Genomic DNA, 18,784 nt, shown 5'->3' with positions numbered 1-18,784 from the left:
TGCATAAAATGTAACTGTAACAGTAACAGCAGCAACTGAATAGCAGCTTTACAAAGTGCTTTGCAATAAAGACAAACAAAAGACACACTTGAAACAAGTTTACACAAGAAAAAAGAAGAGGAGAAATTAAAGACATAGCCTTAAGGAGGGGGGTGTAAATGTCCTGACAAGCCCTTGTCCCAGGGCAAGATGACCTCCTGTGCTATTTTAATAAGTAATATGCCTCTAATAGACTTTTTTTAACACATTTATTTGACTCATTACTGCATGAGTCTTTGACCTCTGCACTTCACTGGATTAACAACAGATTACGGTCACATAATGCAGTCCGATTTGATCTATGCATTTGTGAGTATGGGGTAATTACGTGCCATTAGATACTCTATAAGATAGCCAGAGGTAAGGAAGTACATGGCAGTTACTTTACAGTATATTGTGGTATTATATTCACAGAGAGGCATTGTATTCCCCTCAGTTCTCCTCAGCGTTTAGTGTCAGTGAACGGAGCTAAAAGGATCTCTTGTCTCTTTTGTTCGGCTGGCACTCAGGCACTAGAATTTGCTATAATAGGTGTCAACTGACTGACCGACTGACAGATCCAGCAGGCTTGCAGACTGACAGAGTTACTGACAGGCTGACTGGCTGGTAGTTAGTTGAACACCACACGGGGTTTCACAAGGCAACGTGAACCCGGGCCACAATGTGATGAGAAATGTTGAAAAAACTAAATATGCAAATGAGCATGGTGCTAACAGCGCAAGAACTAGTCACATTTGGGGCAGAAACACAGCTTTCAATTTCTCCTGGTCATCACATTTTTGTTCCTAATTCCACTTTGTCTTTTAATAGAAGGCTAGGTTTGGATTTCCCAAATTATATGACACATCTTTGTCAAGATCTATTTTCTATGGAAGCCCATTCCCGCCACTCGATAAAATAAAAAACGACTAAATTCTGACTTTATATCAAACAATTCTGACTTTTTTTCTCACAATTCTGACTTTATTTCTTCCACTTCTGACATTATTTCTCAGGATTCTGACTTTATATCTCACAATTCTGATTCTGAGATATAAAGTCAGAATTGTGAGATATAAAGTCAGAATTGTGAGAAATACAGTCACAATTGTGAGAAATAAAGTCAGAATTGTGAGATATAAAGTCAGAATTGTGAGAAAAACGTCAGAATTCTGAGAAATAAAGTCAGAATTCTGAGAAATAAAGTCAAAATTCTGATATATAAAGTCACAATTGCGAGAAAAAAACCACAATTAAGTCATTTTTTTATTTTATTGAGTGGCGGGAATGGGCTTCCATAATTTTCACTGTACAAAATAATGTATGGAGAAAAGTGGCACAGATTGTGGGTCTTCCTGGTGTATAACATTACCTGAAGAAGCCTCAGATATTTTAGCTGCTAACTTTAGCTCTGGTTGGCTAAACAAGTTGTGTTAGCTTGCTAGCCGATACCAACACCAAAACAAACAGCTGGACCCACTTAGCTTAGTTACAGTTATAGTTTTAACATGTTAAATGTTAAACAAACCTTATGCTTGACCCAAGAACACACCCAGTGAAACGCCCACAAGCAACGACTTTTGATAGAGCGAAGCGACGCAAAGCGACGGACCGGATAACTGGCAGCCAGTCTGGCTTACTGGTTTACTGATTGACTAGGGGAAAACCTGCCTGATTACCTTACTGACCTGCTGACTGCCCAACTGACCAGGCTGATCTCCTGGAATATTCGTGAAATAAGCATGAAATCTTAAGATGCACATATACGTGCTCTGTGCACAAAAAGTGAGAGAGATACGTGTTCCCTCCACGACAGGGTTACGCAAAGGAGGTACGACTATAAAAAGGAAGCATTCTCACATTGAAATACCATGGTGGATGGGTGTGTACATTTGCTTTCAATGCCGGCGACCCGGGTTCAATTCCCAGTTTATACAAAGAAGATGAGTCAAGTTTTAATTTTTAGCTTAAGTTTTTCTTATTGAACCATGACCAAACACTTTCCCTAACCTTGACCAAGTTGTTTTAGTTGCCCGTTTGCCAACGTTTAGGCGTGAGACAGGTGTGTGCTGTTGTCACAGAATCCTATTTGTGGTGGAGGAACATCATCTTCACATAATTCATGTCCACAACACATAATCTGCGTTTCAGACTTTGTGCTCATTTCCCAAAATTTCATGAGACCACATTGTGCTTTGACAGTCTGTCTCACTTTTTGATTTACCGACTGGCTGATTGATTGACTGACTAATTAACTGTCTGTCTGTCTGTCTGTCTGGCCTGCTGGTTTACTTTTGGCAGGCTGGTTGCAGTTATTTTCCGCCCGCCTTTTCCCTCTACAAGGCTATTTTGTCAGGGCCTAAACAGCCTGAGGCAGCCAGCCAGTCAGTCCAACTGGTTCGACTGTTTGCCGCTAACGCCTGCGTATGTCATTGATTTTACAGCTCACACACACACACCTCTTCTTTTCCCCGGCTCTTGCTCTTTTACTGTCGCTCAGTTTTAAAGTTGACACACCGCTTCTTCACCCTGTCTTTTCATCTTTCATCGACGTTTCTCCCACTCAGTTCCTAGCTTTCTGTGTTTTTTCTCTCTCTTTTTTTCCCCTTTTCATTCTTTCTCATTTTGTTATCCCCTCTCATTCTGACCCCTTTCTGTATCCCTGAATTCTCTCTCTGTCTCTACTACCTTACTTAATCCCCCTTTTCCTCCTCCCTCTCTCTCTCTCTCTCTCTCTCTCTCTCTCTCTCTCTCTCTCTACCCTCTCTCTGTCTGTCTCATTTTCTCTCTTTCATCTGTTATTTTCTCTTTTCGCATCGTGGCGGTGTGACAGCAACAGCGAGTATTCTTGTATTCCTTTTGTCTTACTGCTAGTGCGTGACACGAATATGTCATCAGGGACGCGTTGGTCAGTCCCACACACACACACACACACACACACACGACAAACCACACACGCGTACCGCAGATCTTCCCTTTGTCACGCAGGCATCAAAGTGACTCAGCGGTTTTAAAAAAAGACCAGAGGAGGAAAACGGCAGCACTATTTCTGGGACACCTTTAACTCCTCGCCGTGTCTTTCTTCTCCGAGCTCGCCTCTGCTGGATGCCGGTAGTTTATTGACTGTCATCGGCAAGCCAGAGGTGACTCTGTCAGGAGGAGTGAAAAAAGTGGTTTGTGTTTGAAAAAAAAAAAAAAGACATTAGAGAGAGAAAAAAGCAGAAGAGGAGTGACGCGGCCCACGGGGATTGTGGGACGTGACCCTGTTTCCTGCTCCAGTTTAAACGTTACATCCTGGTGAGAGGTCGGCAAAGCGGCGCGGCATTCCACGCATAGCATGAGTCAACTGTGGGAACGCGTACATCCACGATGACACGTATATGTCAGCATGGACGTCACACACACACACACACACACGCTGTTGACAGCAGGAATCACAATCACACTCATAGTGAAGAGTTTCTTTCAAAAAAGAAATCTCCAATATTTGAGTTATTTAACACCTTAGAGAAAATGATTGCCGTAATGAAGGGAAAACTCACTATACTGAATGTTATTGAAGTAATTATCTGTCTTAAGACATTTGCTTACAAATCACTATAATAACTCATAACTTATAATATACATATATTTGATAGTATAACATCAATCACATATTTTTGAGCAATGAACTGCATGAAACATTGTTTTCTCCCCAATAGATATACAGCATTCTGCAATTAAACACTTTATATATGTTCAAAACTGTATGAAATACCAAACAAATAGATCACCAAGTACAAAAGGTCAAAGAGGGAAATGTATAACTTTATTTAAATGATTTGTCATTACATGTTAAGGAAGACAGATCCAAGTTATTACTGTTAATCACATAAAATATGGTTCTCTCAAACTGGTTTGTTGCAAGAGAAATATTATGGTTTCACCATTTGATCTTTCTATATCTTTGTAGTTTAGGATTTCACATGAATAAGAATAAATACAAACAAACAAACAAATAATCCATAAGTTTGAAATGAATAACTGATTTGAGCACATTTGAAGCTGAGTATTTGAAAAACAACTGGTATCCAGGCAGTGTTCACCTTCTTCCTTCACTGGTCCTCAGAACGGAGGGCTGTACACACACACACACACACACTCACACACACACACACACACACACACACACACTTCAACACTTCAACATTCTCCTCTGTGAAGGTAGTCAGCATAAAGAACTACTACACTTACACACAACCATACAATCTCTCATAAACACATAATGCACACATGCAGGCTTACACACAAATGTGTTCAAGCCCACATTTCACACACACACACACACACACACACACACACACACACACACGCGCACCAGCCCAGCTAGAGGAATCTGCTGTGTCAGTATCCTCAGAGTGTCTGGCCCATATATCCCCAACACAATGACTCTCTGTTCTGCTGCGCTCCGCTCTGTTCCCAGATCCACCGGATCTCCTCTTGGGAACATCGACAAAACACTGGAGCAAAATCCTGACTGATCTGCAGTGGAGAAAACCCTGCCCTTCCTTCATAAGCTCCCACGGGCCACACTCTTATTCATTAGGTTAGTGTGTGTGCGCTGGTTGGTGTGTGTGTTGCCTTTATTTAGTCTGCACCAGCGCTGATAAGCAGTAATAAATGATTATGCCCAAATGTGTGTGTGAGAGTGTGTGTATGTGTGTGTGTGTGTGTTTGTGTGTGTGTGTGTGTTCTCCACAGTGTGTAGGTCCAGGTCTGGGTTTTTCTTCCAAGCCAACAACCACAGGTTTAAAGAAAAGTAGAGGTGCGGTATCAAATGGAAGCAGCTGATTGGGCGGAGCTTGTGATTGACAGGGGGCGTCACAGGGGAGTGGGAGGAGTCAGTTACATAAAGAGCAGGTCGGTGGCTGCCCATTGGTCGACGAGCCTCGCCGTCCGCTGTTAAATCGGCGGACCGACAAATAGCAGGAGGGGGGGTGCGACGTCAGGGGCGGGGTCAAGTCTTTGACAGACAGCTCGTTGGTTTCACTGGGGGAACGGCTATATGTTTGATTGACAGGCCGGGTCATTGGCAGTGGTAGATGGGCTGGACGTACTCCGGGGGGAAGTAGCCCACGCGTCCGTGGCAACGGCCCTTCCAGCGCAGCGAGTCGGAGCAGTCGAGGAGGTCGATGACGTCGCCGCGGAGGAAGCGGAGCTGCGACGGGTGGTGGGGGGTGAAGTCGAAGAGAGCGTGGGCGTGGTGAGGGCGCTGTGGGGGGGAGAGAGAGGGAGGGAGGGAGGGAGAGAGGGTAGAGAGGGAGAATTGGATAAGCAGAGGAAGAAGGAAGAAGAGGGAGAGGGAGGGGAGAAGGTGACAAAGGTTGGAGGAGGAGGGTTGGAGGGGGGTGAAGAGGAGAGATGGAGGGAGAGGAGAGGAAAGGAGGACAAGAAAAGATTGTTAATGAAATAGTGACTTCACCACTCATGATACAGTCTATGTCTAAACAGATGGGAGAGCTTTTCTGACATCGAGAGCCAAACTCTTTACTTAAAGGAGAACACCACTCAATTAAAGAATTTCCTATATGTCATGTTATGTTATGCTATGTCATTCCTTCTCCTATTTTTGTCTAAGATGGTCCAGTTAGTCCAAGCTCCAGACTTTATACCTGCTGATATCACAAATTTGTGTCTTAGTTATCTGTTTTCTGGATTTGGGTGAAAGTTCACACTCTGAAATACTGAAATACTTTCAATTGGATAAACTCAAAAATGCATGGTGGTCAATCTGAAAACAAGGCTGCTGTTTCTTAGTTCCTGAAAAGGTTACATTGTGGAGATAAGTTTTCACCCAACAGCAACAATATGTAAATTCTTAAATTGAGTGGTGTTTTTTGAGTTCTTTATCTCTACGGCTGCATCTCCACAAGAACAGAACATCTAATTTTGAACTTCTTGTGGCACAGATCTGATTTTCCCGGGGCCGTCTAAACACAGAGAAACCACACTGAATCTGAATTTCCCTGTTTAGAAAGACACAAGAAGGTCAAATCAGTAGAACAGTCACATCTTTCGTGCCTATGCAAATGCTGCCTGTGTGCTCATTAACACTTTAAAGGGGCAAGCTGGCTCAATCTGTGTCCATCTAATAAACAATGCATGTCCTCATTCATTTCAAGTATATATATATTTTATCTTTTTCATTTAACATTTATTTAGCCAGGTTAGACCATTCAGATCAAATATTTATCTTACAAGGGAGGACAGCCGCTGCACACTGAGCTCCAGACAGAACGAGAATAAACACATCGCACATCACAAGTAGTAAACCATCTTTGAAAAAGTACGAAAATCTAAGTTGGGTTCAGTTCAGTCCTGCGCAGCCTCTCACTAATCACCTAAAATATTATCACAGAGCTACCGATGGGTCGACACTATAGACAGGTCTGAACAAGCTGCCGGCTGTGAACGCTGCTCTGCAGACAAGCATGACATGAACAGATGACAGCTATGTTATATATGGGGCTCATAGCAGATGATGGATTTCAAGCACATGAGAGAAAAGGCCTCTTTGGATTGCTAAATGGGTTGCGTAGCTTCAGGGACATGATATGAGAATACGTGACTAAGAGGCTGACAGACAGAATCGGTTTGAGGAAAAAATATACATCACGATGTAACAAAGTTGGAATTTGTGACATACTGACGTACAGACAAGGCAAGACGGTGACAGGTAGACAAGACAGGCAGTGAGTCAGACAGTGAACAGGTAGGCAGACTGACTGAGATATGGGCAGATAGAAAGTGACAGCCAGGTAATATTTAGAAGTTCCGGCACCTTTAAAAAAAGTTACTTCAATACCCAGAAATCATGAAACGTGATGTCAGTAAACTGCTCACTACTTATACCAAAGGACACCAAAGGGACGAGAGAAGAAGAGTTTTGATTTATGAATTATATTTGGGCAATTAGGGGACACGGGACGCCCTTCTCTGTCAAGACGCGTGTATATTCACAACAATATCTGGCTATTAAACAGAATAAATGATAAAGAGTGAAGGTCACGAGCGAGAGAAAGAGAAATGGAGTGAGAGAGACGGGTAGACAGAGACGGAGAGGTGTTATGCGTCCAGCCTGGTGTGTGAGGGCGAGATAACAGAGTACGCCACACACACACACACATACACACACACACGCACACCTACGAAAAACAACAAGCCATTAAACCCCGTTGTTTTACAGCGATCCGCGGCAGGGTGAACCGCAGACGCCGCGCTTTCTCGCTGTTTTTCTTTGAGATCGCCCAAAGTAGCGTTTTCTTCTTCTTCTCCTCCCCAGAGAGCCCGCCTCCCCCGATCTCCGTCGACTCGCGTGAAGTAAAAGCAGTTTAAGAGCAGCGGAATAAAAGCGGCTATTTTAAGGCGAGAGCGTCTCGCACCGAGCTAACCTCTTCGCTGTCAGATGCGCTCTCCCGCAGAGGAGAGCGGATGTGACACGAACCGGGGGAAGGAACACCAATAACGTTTATTGTGTACGTTGTAATTCTGGGTTCTTAATGCCGTGGACTGTTGTGTGCTCAGACGTGCAATATACTGGCACACACACACACACACACCAAACAACAGCATGATTAGGATCAAGCCTCTGAGACCCAGACACAATCTGCCCTCCCACAAATCTAAGAAATCATCACCGTCTTATCCTTTAATGTTTCGTTGATCCAGTCTAGACTTCGGGTTTGTGTGTGTGTGTGCATGCACATAAATGGGTTTGTGTGTGTGTGTGTGTGTGTGTGTGTGTGCGTGACAGCGCATGAAGGACCCATTCATTTTCCCACGCCAGCTTGCGAGAAGTAGCGGTTAGGATGAAGAAATACGGCCCGTCCCGTATCGACTGCGCTCGGCTGCCCCGCGATCAACTTCCTCAGCCCCAACTCAGACCCAAAGAGGGAGATGACAGGGGAACAAATTGCTCCGTAACATCAATGGACTACAGCTTTGTACCGTGTGAATACAGATTTGCCTCTAAAGCCGCACACACACACACAGGGCATTTAAGGGGAAAAAAAAAAACGCCTCGACGACAAGCTGTCAAAAAAAGAGGTTGAAGTTTTCCGTGTTCTGTACGGGCTTTTTGTTTGCAGAGAGGCTTTAGCAGCGAAGAAATAGAGACACGAGGACGTCGGGGGACATGTTGGGGGGGGAGAAAAAAACAGCCCAGAATTATATTCCAACCTGGCACGGAGAGATAAGAAGCGATCTAGGGCCATGTAATGAGGTGATATGGAATTAGTTTGGAGAGGCGAGCCGCACAATGGGAGGGGACGACACAAAAAAGCCCCGCGGCGTGACGCACAGACTCAGATTAAGCCGGGCCTCCAGTGGAATGGGGAAACTGCTCTGGTGTCACACCGGGTTTAGTTCACGTCTGTGAAACTGACCCGATATATGTGTCATTAAAGAACAACACAAAGTCAGGGAAAGAGGGAGAGAGAGAATGAGGAAGAGAGAGAGAGACTGACAGACAGAGAGTAATTGAGTATGTTTACATGCCACACCAGTAGGCTACTGTGATTGCTGGCAGTAATCAGCAAGGCAATATGTCGATTAAAACGTTTACATGATTTGGAGTAACGCAATTTCTCTGATTACCCTGTTTTCATGGATTCATTTAATAATCGGTCTAAAGGTCTAAAGACGCCACCATGAGAACTGGCTTTCTCTCTTTTCTTGTCCTCATACGAACACATGGGAACCTGTTTTCTTCGTTCTTTTTGGGTTACTGCAAAATACTGCAACAAGCAGGACGATGCTGTTATGCAGTATGTGCAACATCTAGATCATAAATCAAGAGACTGAGCAGAAAACTAGGAGTTAATTGTGTTATCCTCACTCTGATTATGACCTTACTCCGATTAAGATAATCCGATTAAGACGTTTACATCACAAAATTGAGTTTTGCCCTAATTGGGTTAAGATTGAGTTGTTACTGTGCATGTAAACGTACTCAGAGAGAGACAGAGACATACTGAGGGCATGGAAACAGACACAAAGACCAGCTGACTGTGATTTCATGTGGAATGATAGTCAAAAGCACATTGGAATAAAAGCTAAAAATAGTATTTTTACAGTGCTGACTCACCTACAGTGTGACATTTCACATCATAGGTGTCTATGAGTTGAGAAAGACTACCAGATTTTGATTGCTTATTTTTATTGACCACCATTTTATGCTAAAGCTAATACCTACCAAAAAAGACCAACTCAAGTTCACTGCCCCGCATGCTAATAAGCCCAGACAGTTGACAGGGTCGGTCAAGACCCTGATGCAAAGCGGGTGCTTATTTTGCGATAATGACCGTCTCTCTGTAAATTATCCCGCTTATTACACGGCCACTTACCAAGGACATTAATGATTTGACATGAAATATTGATTTGAAATGACTTCATTACGAGCTAAAGTCATTTACAAGCTTCCGCCAAACAAGCAGTTCAGCAGGACTAGCAACCATAGCAACATGCTAGCTAGCGTTAGCATCCATGGGCAACACTGTCGCAGAATTGTAACCAAATCCAATAAGATTAACCAGCAATCAAAAGTTTTGCGCTCCGTGAATAAATTAAAAGCGATATTGAAAAAAAAAAATCTATGTTTCTAACCTTAGGTACCTGAGTGTTTGTCTGCGGTAAGCTAACCAAGGAGTAGCGTCTTTTTGGCACCAGGTGTCGCTAGTTAATTTGATTAGAAATCAACAAAATCCACCGAACTTCTTGACTGCAGAGTCATATGAACACATGTGAAACGGCAACCTGTTATTCAGAAATAACAGACCTCAAAATGCATTCATTCAATCAGAACTGAGTATTTAACAACGCCATGGAATAAATAGCTATAAACCATGTGTACCATGTGTAAGAGCACCACAGACTGTGTTTTGTTTTCACTGCTGCATTTGCAAACGTCTGAGACATTTTTACAGTTTGTGTTATTAAGGTTAGCTGGTCGGGTTAGCGTTCGCAAAATGCTTCACACTGTTGCTGATTCATCCACTAGATTCAGAGCGCTGTGTTAGAGTTGGGTAGGCATTAAAATAGGCTGTAGAAAAGGTATCCTCAAATGTTTCAATAACATAGTTGTATAGAAAACAAAGCCACAAACATGAAGGTATGACTAATCTGCTGTGACAGGATGTGGAATGACATTTTTTTATCGGGCTACATAGGCCATGTAGGTAAACACAGCACCCTTGGCACGCCACCCACAGCTACGGGGCATGTTGTGATGTTGTACACACGCTCTCCGGGCCAGTACAGAGCGACATGGTGACCTAGGACAAAAGTCACAGCCAGTGACCTACTGCTGGAATGATACAATATAATAAGGAGATATCACCAAGCAGGTAAACAGAGTGAAATGCAACTGTAATCCCTTGGTTTATTGTTACAATCTGAATACATACCCCACAGTACCCAATATTTTGAACAGCATATATCATCATCTAGATAAACACAGAAGAGCAAAAAGTTTCCTTGGGCTTGTTGAACTTTATTTTCACTTTATTCTGTAATGTTTATTTTGCAATCATCCTCCTCTGCTTGCACTCAGTGGCCTGTGGAGCTGACCCTCACATTCTACACCTAACTGCTGGTTGGCTGTAATGTTGCAGAGCTAGGAATTTAATTTTATTCAACTGTATTCAACTCACTCCGAGTAAGAGCTTACTCTGAGTCACTCTGAATAGGACTGCCAAATGACTAAAGGGTAACTGTAAATCATTTCATTCCACTGTTCAGTTCATGGATTACAGCTGTCACCACCCAATGCTGGGAAAACATATTATTTAGGGCTTATTTAGTCATGTGTTTAATTTAGTCATAGGTGAACACTTGGCACCTCATCCTAATGACAGTACAAAGCAACATGGTGACCGATGACCAAATGACTGTGCAATTTTAAAATTATCTTTTATGTAAAGTCTCCTGGAATGGTTAAGGTTACTTTTGTATTTTTTGTTCCTTAATTCCAGGATTACAGTAGTTACAGCCCAATAGTGGAAATACAATATCTTATATAGGCAGGAAGGTAAGAAATTAACTTTTTTCCTAGAGGGCATTTTTTACCCCTTTGATCTGATTTTTAGGGGCATTTTGGTCCAATTTGTACCACTAAGATTTGTTATATTTAAATCATAATATACCTCACTTCTTTCCCACAGCAGGCCTTCCCCTCTCTCTGACCCCAACCAGTCTATCTTCCACCTCTCCACTGTTGAGGTGTTTTTTTGTTCTATGTTTTTTTGCCATAATGGTTTGTGTGTGGGTCGGCGTCTTCTTCCACTGCTGGTTGTGGAAGTAATGGCAACATCTACTGCTTCAGGCTCCATTCTTGGTTGTTTTCACTGGAAAGAATCACCCAGTCACGAATCACCTACAGTGGCCCACGGGGGACAGCAGTAAATTTCACAACTCAATGAAAAAAAGTGTACTGCTAATTATTTTTCGCCCCCTCGTTTTTAATTTCTCAGGCATTTTATGAACTTTCATGGGTATTTTTGCCCTGAGCCCCTGTTAACTTCTGACCCTGCTGTACAGTCACGAAGGTAAACAAGGATCTTAATGTAAATACTGAGCAACAATGACCTATGGCCACATCATCATGACCTTAAGCAGAATAATGACATATAATAAGGACATATTGCCATGTGCCTAAACAGAGCGTGCTCCTTTTTCATATGACATGATGTGATATGATGAGGTCTGACCCCGATCAAATGACATGATATAAAGACCGAGAGTTAACATCATATGGAAATGACCTGGAGCATCTTATATGATATGAAGTAGGAAAACATAAAGGCCAAAGATGTTTTTCTGATCTCAATATATTTTTTTAATTCACATTATTTGCCAATACAGAATTACAATCCCATCTAGACACACAATCACAGTTTGCGATCAAGGCTCTTAAGCTTGGGAGCAGCCTGCCTGAGGAAATATGATTATCAAGCTCTGTATCTTTTTTAACCCTCATTTTTATAAACTTATATTTACTGTAACAGACTGCTTTTTTATTTTGTTATGCTGTGGTAACATCGTTATTAGTTGGGAATCCAATATGGCTTCTGAATTTTGCTGAGTAGGCTTTAACGAGCCATGGACAATAATAGAGTCTTGTGATATGTTCATTTTGTTGTTTTCATTTTGTTGTTTTCATTTTGTTGTTTTCATTTTATAGCGCTTTTTTAACTTTGTGAAGAAAAGTGCAACATGATATAGCACTCATTTATGAAGTATTCATTATTAGGATGATTGTTATTAATAGGGCAGTAGCCTAAAGGTTAGAGGAGGCGGCTTGTGAATGGAAGGTCACTGGATAAATCCCTGGAGCAGCTGAAGTAAATGAGTAATGCTTTCCAGCCATTCTAAAAAAATTTTATATTATTCAAAAGGTAGTTTGAATATATTTGGAGAGACACTGCTGCCTGCTCATACTTGCACATTCATTGAGATCATGCAGCAAAACCACTAGTTGGCCGCGTCATCATGATATGACAAACAGTTATGTGTCAGTTATGTGAACAATAAATGGTTATCACACAGGAAAACGATGCCACACCTTTCCGAGTTATTTTGTTTTCCAATATTCCTAGTTGATGTGAGTGCTGTCAAAGGAGATGGATCCACGCCAGGTTTCGCTTTGCATGCCCGGCTTGTACTGTACTTGTTTACACAACACAGCAGATCTGTGACAGCGGAGGTAAAGATGATCTCGGTGGTGACAGGCAGCCGTGTCTTTTTGAAACGCAATATACAAACGAGGAGTTGGAGCAGATGGAGGAAAGGGAAGGAGGTCAAAGGTCATGTCACCAGCTCTATGAACTCTAACTATGACTACTGGAAAACGAGAGGTATGACATTTTTTCCGGTGTTAGACGTGTTTACTGTTCACATAAAAGAGATTCAGATTGTGACAGAGCGTTTATTTAGAGCGCAAATGTCATTGCCATTCTATACTCCATTCATTCTCCCGTTGGAAGCCTATGTTCCTATGCTATGACTGGCAGCTCCTGCAGTGGAATTGCTCAGTGGCCAGCAGCAGAAGACTGGCTGTACTGGGCAGCTTCCCCACTGATTTAAGATATGAATGTTTGCCCGTGAGGCCGGATGCTACCCAACAAGCATGTAATTTGCGATAAACTGCGACCTATTTGGCTCTGCGGAACCGAACACAAAAGCCTAATTTGTCAACCCAGGGATTAAAACCACCGCACGAAAGTCCGCTATCCTACCCAGTGGGCTAAAACACCGGTGTGTTTCCATGACAGAGGACCCACTCGCACAGCAGCAAGTATGAAGAGAGGGGGAAGGGGAAAAGGAGAGCTGCCTCGCATTTGAAAGAACAGACATATCGAAGTAAAGCGAAAAGAAGATCAATAAATGTGGCTCATCTTCAAAAGAACATAAGATTCGGATTCAGCTTACATTCCCCGGCACGTTTCAGCCAATCAGGTTTTCTTCCAAGCAGCGGTTTTGGCGCGTGTTGCTTATTGATCCGAGCAAGTGCTCCAGGTAATTCATATTTAACTACGACTTTGAACCTTCTTTTTTCCACATTTTGTTTTCTATTTGGTGTTTGCGCAGACATGCGAGTTTGTTGATACGCCTTTGCACCAATGCCCCCGTGACAAATTCATTGCTGAGCTTTGCAAATGAAGTAACTCTGATTCTGATGTACAAAACACTCAATTTTAGAGTCTTTAGAGAATACAATTTGAGGGAATCATTCATCTGAAAGCAGACATATAGATCTTCATTTGAGGGATTTTGATGACTTGCAAAATGACTGCAGTTAGGCAGTAACACAGCAAGTAGCATTGGTGTCTAATGCCTTTTGCTAGAAGCAGAATACAAATCAGACAGGAAAGAAAGTGAAAGAAACGCACAATACTGGAAAGTGCTTGAAATACCCAAACTGCTTGGAAAATTAAAAAAATAACTTCCGGGCGATATGTTACAAAACGTGGGAGGATATTTCAGCGTGTGTGTGTGGGGGTTTTTATTTTCTCTTTCGATTTTTGTGGGGTTTTTTTTGGCTCAACAGCACTGACTCACAGGCCGCTGACCTCATCACTTCCCTTCAGATCACCTCAGAAACACCACGGAGTGGCGGCGGCCGGCTCTCTGCAGGCATCCAGTGCCGATGCCTCTCCATTCGTTTTTTCCTCACTGTGAGCGGACGTAGCGAGCTGCCACTTAAGAGCGAGGCCGGGTTTTCCAGGGTGAGTAAAGTCGCTGGTCGCAAACAGACCCGGTCGGCAGGACGCTATAAGAAAACATTTGGTAGGATGCTGGATAAATAACTAGGAATCTGATGTACCGCTGCTTTTCAACCTGTGCCCACGATTGTTGCTTTAAAAGATCATCTATTCCCATTAAAATGGACACATATTACTACATGCTAACAGCAACATGAAGGACACTTAAGCTATGTTCAGACAAGCAAGTCAAATCCGATTTCTTTGCATATCTGATACGCGTCGGATATATTTTCCAAAGTCCAAACAGCAAAAAACGACATGGTATCCGATCTTTTCACATCAGATTTAAACCACATTCTTACAACCACAGGTAATGGGAAATGGGATTCAAATATTTCAACTCAGTCTTGACTACTCAGATCGGATCTCAAGTGTTTCTTCCGTCACTCCCCCGGTGTTTGACGTCACACGTTGTGACAAGAAGAGCAGAGAACAACAAACAAGAAGAACAGCCAGCAGCAGAAGAGCAGTGCCCAGACAGATGAAGAGGCTTCACCCTTTCTCTCACAAATGACTTCTGCACTGCGACTAGAAAATGGCATACTGAAAACAGTCGAAGAATCTGTGAAACTTCAATGTTACTAACTTGTTGCAGCACCCAGAGTGGACAGAAAACACACCGTTAAGCATCCGCACACCTGTGTCGTTACTATGGCAACCAATAATGCAATGCAGTCACAAGACATGTTGTGTTTTGAGTAAGAGGCGTGACTCTCACATTTTCTCAACTGGGAAAACTCTCTTGCTCTTACTACCACTATCACTCCCTCCACCTACACATAAAACCAACAGCTGGACTCAACAAGTTCAGGCTCGTTCTCTGGGGGTTGTCGAAAGGCATTCTGGGAAATGTAGGAAATCAGTAACTTCAGTATAAGTAGACAGCTTGAGGGAAAGGGAGTCACTTAAACAGCAAATTACAACACTTCATCACAAAATAATTCCTGGAATGCATTGAACATCACAGATTGATGATATACAACAGTGTAGGAATATCTGAGCATTGATGTTTTGATTGATGTTTCCTTCAAGGTTTTGATAGAATTGTCTATTTTTATAGGTATTGGCAGTGATATTATTTGTTTGTTAAGTGATGGGAGGTGAGCTTACAGAGAACTGGTGTCTTATTCACAGTCAGAACTGGTTGTTACTCTCTAGACCTCAGAGGTCACGTTAGGCTGTGACATTCCATATTAATCTTGTTTAGTAATATATGAGAGCGATGGGGTTGTAGGCCACACTGTGCACAAATGATGAGACACGTCTCTAATGCGTAATGTGACCTAAATCTAACGTGTCACATTCTGTTAAACCTCGATTTCAATACAGTAGGGGCACAAAATGAGATGTAGAACATGAGGTTAAGTGCACTACACTCATAATAAGTCAATAATATATGAGAGTTGCCATATAGAAAATGACTTGCAATAATCACTGTGCGAATTTCAAAACATTTAGTAGAAGACTGTGGAGCTCCCAGGTGGGAATCTGTATAATCATATGAGTGTCAAGCACTGCTGAATAGGAGCCTCCGTGCTTAGCAAACTCAATGTATCAACAATAAATCCAAGGAAAAAGAAACAGTCAGGTGATCTCTGGGAGGTGCAGTGCAAAGAACACAGCAATGACCGCTTATCACCAAAGATCTCTCCCAAAAAACAAAACAAAACAAAAAAAAAACACGATTTTGCGAGTTACCACTTAAAAAAAAAGAAATAACACAATGGAGAAGGTACCAGACAGTCATTCACCCTACATTCCTTTGCTAATAAAGAACATGATGCCAGCAAAAATTCTCTATTTCCCAGTAAAGGTCTTATTCAGGATGAGTTGTTAATATGCATTTTTAAATCCTGATCGCAAATATCCCTGTATGCTTAAATAAACTATTCTGAATATTACAATGGAAACAGAAATTACACCGAAAGGAAAAACCAACAGCAAATGGGATGAAGGTGTTTACATCCCTCTGTATGCAGGCTAATATTTATGAATCCCAGCTATCATTTTTGGATTCCTAATAGTCAAAACATGAGCTTATTGTAAATAGAATATGGCATCAACACTTGAGTATGTGAAATAATATCAGAATATCACTTTACATGTGAACGCTCTCAACGATAAATGCCCCGTGTTCAGTTCCCTAATGACTGGCGGTCTATTCAGATTACAGGTGCCAAGGTTGAGTGGTTAATGCAGTGTGATGAGTATGAGCACATGGCTTGTGGAACGGTGGTAGGAACATGTTGTCATGTCAGGATCACTGTGGATCACATCCCTCCACCCTGACTGGATTAGCCTGGGGCTCCAGCCTGCCCGACACTCCTAGACTGAGTTAACTCAACACAGCAACTCCCATAATGAAGCCATCATGGGGACGATTCTTATTTATCAAAAACAAAAAGAAAATGGTTACGCTTTACAATTCCAGTGTATTAGCCTCCTTCAAATAAGTTGTTTTGGTTTTTAACTACATATATAAATTGGGTTAGGGTTAGTATATATATTTATACTTGTTATACTTTATACTTATAATATATAGTATGTATATATGTAGAATTTGTATACTTTTTACACTTTTCAAACATTACTTCTCCTCTTTTTATGTCTGTTTATAATGTTGGCTTTCTTTTTCATAACCCTGAACTGTTTTTAATTATGTTTTTAAAGCATTTTGGGATTACACTGTTGTATGAAATGTGCTATATAAATAAAATTTGATTTGATTTAGCCCATGGAAAAGTACTGTGAGTACAAAACAATACTCTGTAAGTACTTCATGAAACGTGATAGGATGTGATACAATTTTGGGTAGTAAGCAACTGGTTGTCCTATCATTATTTTGTATCCCCTTAATACATTGGAATAAGGCCATTATAAAGTACAGGGCTAACAAATTCACTTAGACTAGGTGAAAACATGTTCAACTGGCCTCAAATGTACAATAATGTCACTACCTCACATCAAAAGATAAAAAAATAAACACTTAAAAAACAGAAATAATATAGAAATTGTGCAGGTGAGAGGGAAAAGCCCAACCAGGCTTATAAGGTGAATGAAACCTTAGAAGAAAATTGAATTTAACACAAATATCATAACCCTAAGAAATGTGAAAGTCAAAAATCCAAGTCAAAAACTGCTATTTCTTGAAAATCAGTGATCAAAAATATTTGCTTAAGGTTAGATGGAAGGTCTCCAGGAAGATTAAAACTATGACGGCTTCACCTGCCCAGACTTGACATTAACATGATTTATGTAAATAACTGCCTTAATCAGCGCTTTTGGCCCCTCCCTCTGGGCCCAGTGCCTGGGGACCATGGTCTTGGTTGCGCTTCAGACCGACGGCGGTCCTGTGATCTCTCATGGCTTCAGCTGTCATTAAAGGCGACACCTCTACTGCGGTTTGTTGATCTGCACACAAACCCTCCTGACACAGCTTCACCTCCTCTGGGAACGTCGCCACTACAGAACAGGTTCTGCTTTAAAGTCACAATGAAATGAAAAATGATCACCTTGTTGGCTAATTTCCTCATAACATACACTGATTTAACGGTATATGCCAAGAAATTTACAAAATGTTTGTTTTCTGCCTTTCTCTCCCTAACTGATATCCCATTGGTTTACACTTTTGAATGACCCCTCCCTTCGTTATGTCCCGCCCCCAACATCCTCTTTCACCAGGAAATACATCACATTAAGAAACCAAGATGCTCCCAAAATGCCGTTTCATTGTGACTTTAAGTCATGTAAGCCACTTTACTGACTCTGAGCGGCCTAGATAGAACAGAGAAGCGGAGGGGAAGGGGTAGACAGATAGAGGGAGACAGACGATGACAAGAACAGATGCGATTTAAAATGGTTTAGGACTGGCTTCAGAACAGAGAGGAGATTGAAAATAATTGAGCAAAGTAGGTGGCACTACATAACAGATATGGGTGGAGGCAGTTCCTTGGGAGAGAGAGAGAGATGGAGAGAGAGAGCAAGAGAGAGAGAGGCTGCTCTCACTCTGCTCCCAAAGTGGAGACCGAGCAGCACTTTCTCCTGATTTGCTGTAACTATGAAGAAGTGAGAGAAACGCATCTTCCTCAACTCAAAACAATATCTAGTCATTTTCAAAACATCCCAACATTCAACATTCATTCCAACAAAGCAGCTTTGAATTGACTTGTATTGAGAGAAAGAAAGAAAGAAAGAAACAGATGCGTGCTCACCCTGGCGAAGTGCTCGGGGTCTCTCAGGAAGACAGTCCTCTCCTTAGCGATGCTGTTGCTATGGTAAAAGTCCACCAGCTCGTTGAGCGAGGAGAAGAGCTCGTCCCACACAAAGTACTGACCGGAGCGATCCTGCAGCACCTTGAAATGCTGGACATGGTCCCCATAGCTGCAAAACAGACATAGAGAGAGAAAGAGAGTTTAGTTTAACATAGTTTCCCATCTTAAAGGGGCAATAAGTAAGAGATTTACTGC

The 18,784-nt window shown here is 42.0% G+C and overlaps 1 protein-coding gene across 1 annotated transcript in view; it reads right to left on the bottom strand.

Moving 5' to 3' along the window:
- Positions 1–4,297: 4,297 nt before the first annotated feature.
- Positions 4,298–18,784, bottom strand: part of grapa (GRB2 related adaptor protein a) — a 35,086-nt gene continuing 20,599 nt past the window's right edge. The window contains exons 4-5 of the mRNA XM_071896799.2: positions 18,530–18,698; positions 4,298–5,269 (exon numbers count right to left, since the gene is read on the bottom strand). Coding sequence (XP_071752900.1) covers positions 5,084–5,269; positions 18,530–18,698 — 355 coding nt within the window. The 3' untranslated portion in view covers positions 4,298–5,083. The remainder of the gene's footprint in view (positions 5,270–18,529; positions 18,699–18,784) is intronic.

The sequence above is a fragment of the Centroberyx gerrardi genome, chromosome 7 (genome assembly GCF_048128805.1).
Source record: "Centroberyx gerrardi isolate f3 chromosome 7, fCenGer3.hap1.cur.20231027, whole genome shotgun sequence".
In the NCBI taxonomy this organism is placed as follows: Eukaryota; Metazoa; Chordata; class Actinopteri; order Beryciformes; family Berycidae; genus Centroberyx; species Centroberyx gerrardi.
Note: the sequence above shows the minus strand (reverse complement) of the source record. Positions and strands in the feature narration are given on the sequence as shown.